Source organism: Gymnodraco acuticeps, unplaced genomic scaffold, assembly GCF_902827175.1.
Source record: "Gymnodraco acuticeps unplaced genomic scaffold, fGymAcu1.1, whole genome shotgun sequence".
Taxonomy (NCBI): Eukaryota; Metazoa; Chordata; class Actinopteri; order Perciformes; family Bathydraconidae; genus Gymnodraco; species Gymnodraco acuticeps.
In genome coordinates, this window is record NW_022990501.1 from 1,638,555 (window position 1) to 1,646,388 (window position 7,834).

At 42.2% G+C, this 7,834-nt stretch overlaps 1 protein-coding gene across 1 annotated transcript; it reads right to left on the bottom strand.

The window, feature by feature from the left end:
• Positions 1 to 1,144: 1,144 nt before the first annotated feature.
• LOC117552988 (protocadherin beta-15-like) lies at positions 1,145 to 7,445 on the bottom strand. The gene is made up of 4 exons (XM_034226727.1): positions 4,920 to 7,445; positions 3,567 to 3,634; positions 3,254 to 3,366; positions 1,145 to 2,944 (listed from the first exon to the last, which is right to left on the bottom strand). The coding sequence occupies exons 1-4, from the start codon at positions 7,443 to 7,445 to the stop codon at positions 2,673 to 2,675; spliced, it is 2,979 nt and encodes a 992-aa protein (XP_034082618.1). The 3' UTR covers positions 1,145 to 2,672.
• Positions 7,446 to 7,834: the final 389 nt, after the last annotated feature.

Here is a 7,834-nt window from a genome sequence, read left to right on the forward strand (position 1 = left end):
TCAATCTATTCTAGTAGACCTCAACAATGGAATTATGATCAGTAGAAATGGCCATGACATGAGACCTTTAACTGGAACATACCAACTGCCCAGGTAAGAATAGGGATGGCTTAATAAAAAGCAAAACCCAAATCACACAGTATAACATACAATGAATACAAGATCTCTAAGCTGCCAACTATGTCTGCCAACCTACCAATGAGCACATTACATTTATAATATATTGTAGTGATTACTTATTAATACATAATCCACTCATGGAACTACAGGTTGGGGGTATTGTTCCGCACGGACACTTATGCTTACTGTACCTCCGGGGTATATACTGTGTCCTCCATCCTTTCTCTTTCTCTTCTCTACTCGGACTGCAAGCCACCAACATGTGCTTTTCTACTCCTCAATAAAGTTACCTTTTGCACCTTCGATGCACCGCCTCCGACTCCCTATCTCTCGGCACTACAATATAATAATATTATAAGTCATTCACTGCAGAATTGTCACATTGTTCTCTTCATGTTGACAGAGCCCAGCCCCTCCCTGCTAAAGACTTAATGAGACACACCTGTTGGCACTTCACTTGATTAAGCAGCTGAGACTGATCCACACAAACATTCAGGCAAAGCCAAAGGAACCCTATAAACCTGTAATACAAACATATCATGTGTAACATACATGTTGGATGTATCAAATACAAATAAATAATTAATCAAGGAGACACAGATACATCGTCTTATTTTGGGAAAAAGGGCCTAATCGGAGGTATTCAGAGTTATTGCAGGAAAGTTATTGTTTCATTACGTTTTAATGTTGTTTTTTAGAAAAAGTTTGTTTATGCTGTAGCCACTTTAGACCAACCACACGTAATTGTTGGCGCAGTTAATTATGCAACTCATTTTTGCACAAATGTAGTACAAGGTCCCTCACCTGTCTTTTTTCAAGTTAGGGGTCCTTGGCAAGAAAATAATTAAGACATTCAAGTTCCCCAAGCCAAGGGAAGGAATGCAACATGAAAAAAGTACAGAGTTGAAGTCAGATTTATTGATATGAATATATACATAGACTAAATACAGAGTGATTTGTCCTACTAAGCATAACTGTGTAAGGCTTAGCAGATACACACATCACACAAAATGATAAATACAAATCTGGATACATATAACAGTGACTGAAAAGCAATTGTGTGTCATCAGACATTTGGTGTGTGTTACTTGCAGTAGCACAACACCCTTGTTATTGCCATTCTTAGTGCTGATGAGGTGTCAACGTAGGGGTCTTCAGTACAGGCCAACAGAGTAAAATCACAGCTGCGGTGCAATTCCTTGTAAAGAAATCCTTCACTGAAACATGGTTAATGGACACATAACATGTTTCAACTTATCCAAGCATTGTCATTATTCTGAAATCAGATGCATTTGCCATTGGATCTCTTCTCTACTGTATGGCTTTTAACCCTTTCTATGGCGCTCATGTCTAATGCAATATACTTATACATGTTATAATCTGCTCAGACATGTATAACTGCTGGTTATAAGCACTCATAAATATGAATAACCCTTTCAAACACATTTTAAGTTGAGGTTTTATGGTCACTTAAGACACTTATGGTCAAGTGTCATTTTTATGTAATTATTATGTTTTCTATCATAATTCTGATAGTTGTAATTCATTTTTGACACCGTTATAATGCATTATAATGTGATGAAAAGTTACATAAAAGTGGATAGATAGCAGTGTTATACATTTTGTATTTCCCAATGTAAAGGCATATAATACATTATAAACTGGTTAGAAGTCACTATAAGTGATAATTGTTTGCTTTACTAAAATATATATACACACATATATATATATATATATATATATATATATATATATATATATATACACATATATAAATATATATAAATTACATCTAAAATGGCAGTGAGTGACCAGCTAAAGAAAGCATCGATACTGCTACTTCACCTTTTAAGTCATTTTACAATGCTTTATAATGGGTAATGGTTATTGGTTCAATGCCTTTTAATATTAATGAGTGCTTATAATTATTTATAACTGCGCATTGCCTTTGCCATCTGTTTGCAGCGCTTGTGCCTGGGCTGCATTCACACTCAATAGACCTGAACAAATGACCCGTCACTAACGTAATGCAGCATGATTGGATGCAAGACGTTGAACCTATACAGCTGTAACTGTGGCACTGCTTCGTCATACAACCAAAATATATGAAAAGAAATAGAAAACTGGCAAAGTTATGAATTTAAATCTCACATCTTAAATGTGATAGCTTTAAGTAGAAACGTTTCCTTTAAAAGGCTATACACTTTTAAAACACGGCGTGTGTACCTTCAAGACACAAAGGTATGTTGTTGTCTACATAAAAGTGATTGATGCATACCCTTTTTCAATTTACTGTAAGCTTTTTTGATTAGACTTTATAAAGTCATCCCTTGTTCCCAACATGACTAGAAATATACTTCATTTATACTTTATTATAGTATTTACAAAAATATACATGTGGTATTCAATTCCACTTGAAAAAGGAGACGCATGTCTGTCAGGCCTCCAGAGAAACTGTTCAACTGGAGAAGAGATTTATAATTAGAAATGGAACTAATAAATGGCATAAATGTATATACACATTTGGTGCAGACTGTACAATACAGTAGAGTTCATTTGAAGATGTCATTACTCACGATGAGACTATCATCAATGTCAAAAGATTGTTCATAGTTTGAGATGAATCTCTTTTTCTTCCCAAAAGTAGAGAAGGTGTTGTAGACATCCAGCTCTCCTCTGGGAGCCAGCTTCAGAGTGCTGTAGTCGGACGTGGAGCCGGGTATGTACACGTTGTGCTGGTAGTCTGCCGCTTCAGAACTCGGAGTGTACTTCGGAGTCCATGAGTAGTGAGGGAGTGTCCCCTCCTGGAGAGATATCTTGCAGTCTGTAAAACATGCGCATAAATTACAATTTGTATCGGGAGATTATTTCTGCAAAGAGCTCCTATTTACATACTCAATTTAAATAAGGTGGTTTTAAAAAAGGCATCTTCTTAATTTCAGTCTTTTTGGCAAAAAAGAAGGAATCTTCTTAAAAGTAATCCTGGTGTTGATGCATTTAAATCCCCCCTGGTATTATCTATTCAGTTTACCATTTTATATTTCAGACTAAATCCTCAGGAACAGACGCAGGGAGAAGCACCCCCCCCCCCCCCCCCTTCCTGTGAATGACAATGAGCCAAAACTGCACCTACCATTCATATGGCTTCCCCAGGTCCAATACTGTGGGGCCACAGAACAGGAAAACCCATGGGCATCGTATTTTTGTTGACGGGTAAGAGTGCCCTCCATATTTGCTGAACTATACCTTGGGAGAAAATAAGAAAGTATAAGTATAGGCATGTGTGTGTGTGTGTGTGTGTGTGTGTGTGTGTGTGTGTGTGTGTGTGTGTGTGTGTGTGTGTGTGTGTGTGTGTGTGTGTGTGTGTGTGTGTGTGTGTGTGTGTGTGTGTGCATGTGTGTGTGTGTGTGGGCATGTGTGTGTACTGGCTCGACTAATGCATTCACCTCTTGTATGCCAAGTTGCGTTGGTTCTTGGTCAAGGTCCAGTCGTTGGTAATACTTGCATACTTAAGCTGGAGAGTTGGAACACAAACAACAATTAGTGATCAGCTCAAGAAGAACAAGAGCACTGCGTTATTGTCCAGATGCAGTCATGTAGATATTGGCAAGGTAAAAGTGTCAGATAGATAAGATAAAATGATCAGAGATATTTAATTGTAATAACAGTTATCATATGTGTGCCCGCAAATGGAATAGTATTCCCATGACTGAAATTATTGTCTGGGTTCACAAGCCAAAATCTGGCTTTTTAATAATCAATCTGGTATGCAGTTTTTCTTTATAAATCATTATATTTTATGGAAAAGAACATTGGCGTCTTCAGATAAAAAAAGAGTACTGGCGTTTTTCCAATGTTTTAAAACTCCTGACTTTGACTATTGAAAAGAAAGTGGGTTTTTTGAAGTGATCTAAATATATCAATGTGTTATTGTGGATACAAAGTATATGTCCAAACCAGGTTTTAAGACTTTAGACCAATCACAACACATGTTGTGGCATTTTCCATTCCATTATAAATAAAGTTTTTGGGTGCAAATGCGTTTAGTCCATAGAAGGAAATTCTCAATTCATGTTTTTGTGAAATAAAAACTTGAAAACTTGAATTTCCTCTTTTATAAGACCATTAAGCAAATTAGACTATCACACTACATCTGCACATTACATTAAAAGCTCTCCGGTGCAACATTTTAATGAGGGGAGATGGTGCCACATCTCCTAAAAATAGCTAAATGATTTGGTTACTAATCTGCTTAATGTGAGGATAAATATGAGTGGTTGGTTACACTGAGGTGAGCACAAACACAGCAGCAGTCATATCTGGGATACAAATGTACAATTACATTACCCATGCAACACCTTTTTAGTTTGCAACACAAACATTGACACTGTAACCTTCCCAGATTGCATAGTGTATGGTCTCAACATGTGTTGGTTGAAACTACTCTGTCCAACATGCAGAATGTTAACAAACTGTGGTTGAAGACGTTTTTAATATAATTGAATTAATACATTTTACATTCACAGATTAAATAGCGTTTAACAGTTTAACACCCCTTTTACAAAACCATTTTTGAAATATATTTGAATTAAAAAAAGATTGGCTTCGAGCGTCAGGGGCAAATGCATGTTGACATTTGCCCCTGACTCAACCTTTCTGTCATTTCTAATTCATGTGAGACAACAGGATGAGTAAGTGGATAACGTTTTGGGAAAAGTATACTTATTAAAGTGAAGGATAAGAGAAACAACTCCTCTGTTATTTGGATTTTTACGCGTCGGTATATGTCAGTTTATTACCTCGTTTGGGGACGCTGCTCTGTTGTTGGCCAGCTCATTACGGTCCACTGCGCTCCAGCCAGAGGTGAGGTAATCCGTGCTCTTGGCGTTATTCTGCTGAACTGACATCACCGGGCTATAGGGCTTCAGGAACATGAAGTCACTTTTGGACGACTCCGGAGTCAGACACATTTTATAGCAGTAGACCTGAGGGAGAGCTCCGTTGCCGTTTGCCTCTACGCACCCGGGCGCTCCTGCGGGCATCCGAACATTCAGATTGGACTTTTTGAACACATCTTCCGTGGTGGAGGATTCTGAGCTGGTGCAGCAGCAGCAGCAGCTGATGGAGGGGAAGCTTGACTCCCTGCTGGACGCTCTGCCCTTCAGCCTGCGCACTGAAACCAGGACGATGATAGCCACCAGAAATGTGAAGGAGATTGCGCCCAGAGACACGATTAAGTACAGGCTGAAGTTAGGGCTGTGATGCGGGCTTAGTGACAGGTCACCCAAATCGGGCTGTGAATCTGGCAGGCTGTCAACCACTGACAGGATGATGGAAACAGTGGCCGAGAGGGGCGGCTGACCATTGTCCTTCACGAGAATGACCAATCTGTGGCTCGAGGGGTCTTTCTCCACCAACTGGCGAATTGTCCTGATCTCGCCTGTGTACAGAGCCACGCTGAACAAGCTCGGGTCTGTTGCTTGGAGCATCTGGTAAAAGAGACGCGAGTTTTGACCCTCGTCTGCGTCCACCGCGCTGATTTTGGAGACAAGGTAACCTGCGTCAGCTGACTTGGGCACTGCTGCTGTTGGCGCGGAACTGTTTTGCACAATCGGTGACACAATCACAGGTGCATTGTCGTTTTGGTCCAGTATAAAGATGTTCACTGTCACGTTGTTGCTCAGAGGGGGGAACCCTGCGTCCTGAGCTTGAATTGTGATCTGAAAGTTTTTAAGTTGTTCGTGGTCAAAGGATCGCAGTGCGTAAATGTTCCCGTTGTCCGAGTTGATGGACACGTAGGTGGACACGGGCATTCCCCGTATGTCCCCCTCCAGGATAGAGTAGGAGAGGTACGCGTTTTGGCCAGAATCTGGATCCAGTGCAGTCACCGAGCATATGGATGCACCCGGCGCGTTATTCTCAGTCAGATACACAGTGTATGACGGCTGTTTGAAGAGAGGCGCGTTATCATTCACATCAGACACTTGGACAAGGATAGTTTTCCTGGTGAATAAAGGAGGGGAGCCCATGTCTCGCGCTGTTAGTGTGATGTTATACTCAGCCATCGCCTCTCTGTCCAGAAAATCAGAAGTTACTAATGTGTAGTAGTTCTTAAAGGAGGAGTGGAGCTGGAATGGCACGTGATGTGGGATCTCACAGTCCACATTCCCGTTTTCACCTGAGTCTTTATCCATCACGCTGATGACAGCTATCACAGTCCCCGGGGGGGCGTCCTCCTGCACAGGTGTGGACACTGATGTTAAGATCACTTCCGGGAGGTTGTCATTTTTATCCAAAACGTTCACCAGCACTTTACAGTGCACTGCCACAGCGGAGGGGCCTTTATCTTTAGCCTGAACATAGATTTCATGCATCCTGGCCTTTTCATAGTCTATCACTCCTTTCACTTTGATTTCCCCCGTGCGCGAGTCCACGCTGAAGAGCTGGCGCACCTTGATGGGCGCATGGCCACTGAACGAGTAGGTGATGTCAGCGTTGGGACCCTCATCTAAATCTGACGCGTTGAGTTTTATGACTACGGTGCCTTTAGGTGCGTTTTCCGCCAGCCTCACTCTGTAAAAGGACTGGTCAAACACAGGCGCGTTATCGTTTGCATCCAACACGGTGATATCAATTTGCGCAGTGCCAGATCTCTCCGGCGTGCCTCCATCCACCGCCGTCAGGACCATCTGATGCGCACTTTGCTGCTCTCTGTCCAGCGGGCTCTGCAGGACGAGCTCCGCAAATTTGCTGCCATCACTGCGCGTCTGTATATCCAAAAGGAAATGCTCGTTGACACTCAGCAAATATGTGCGCAGGGAGTTGGATCCCACGTCTAAGTCCTGTGCGCTCTCAAGTGGGAAACGGGATCCTGGCGTAGCAGACTCTGAGATGTCCAGATTAAACTCGGTCCATGGGAAACTAGGGGAGTTGTCGTTCACATCCACAATCTCCATCTCCACCCTGTACAGCTCCAGGGGGGTTTCAATGACCACCTGCAAGTGGAAAGAACAGGACAAACTCTGCTCGCAGAGTTCCTCGCGGTCAATTCTCTCATTGACGAATAAAACTCCATTTTCCAAATTCACCTCCACATATTGCTTCTTGGAACCGGAGACTATCCGGAATCTGCGCGCAGAGAGCCTGTCCAAATCCAAGCCCAGGTCCTCTGCGATGTTGCCAACAAAAGCTCCATGCTCCAGTTCCTCAGGGATGGAGTAGCGAATCTGTCCCCGGACTGCATCCAAGAAACAAGTGCACAACGCAAATAGGCAAACTGTATGCCATCTCCAAAACAGTATTTTCTTTGCCCCTTGTGTGTCCATCTGGATGAAACAATGCACCTTACACTAAGAACTGCTTACAGGATGATTCAGGCAGAATTGTGCAAAATAGAGTCTGGTAAAAACTTGACATTGGTGGAACAGCGACTGTCTGCCTGAGAGAAAAGAGAGGAGAGAAAGGGGGGCGTGCAAGGGCTAGCCTATCTCTCCCAGATTAGTGCGCGTTTCGTGTGTCTCTGTGTGTGTGCGTGTTTATTATTGGCCCTACTGTTCCAATAGAAGGGAACCGACATCTGCTGGGATAATCTTTCCTGCCTATAGCCCGGTCGAATCCATGTCCCAGTCTCGGCTCTGACCGCGGGTCAAACGCACTTGATTCTATTTCTTACAGGAGTGTTTCATCATTTCTCAACTGGGGTTCAGCATAATCG

Coding starts and splice junctions, on each gene's coding strand:
- LOC117552988 (XM_034226727.1), bottom strand. CDS start 7,445: ATGGACACACAAGGGGCAAAGAAAATACTGTTTTGGAGATGGCATACA. Junction 3,635..4,919: donor GAGCAGCGTCCCCAAACGAG/GTAATAAACTGA, acceptor CCAACTCTCCAG/CTTAAGTATGCAAGTATTAC. Junction 2,945..3,253: donor CTGGGGAAGCCATATGAATG/GTAGGTGCAGTT, acceptor CATGTTTTACAG/ACTGCAAGATATCTCTCCAG.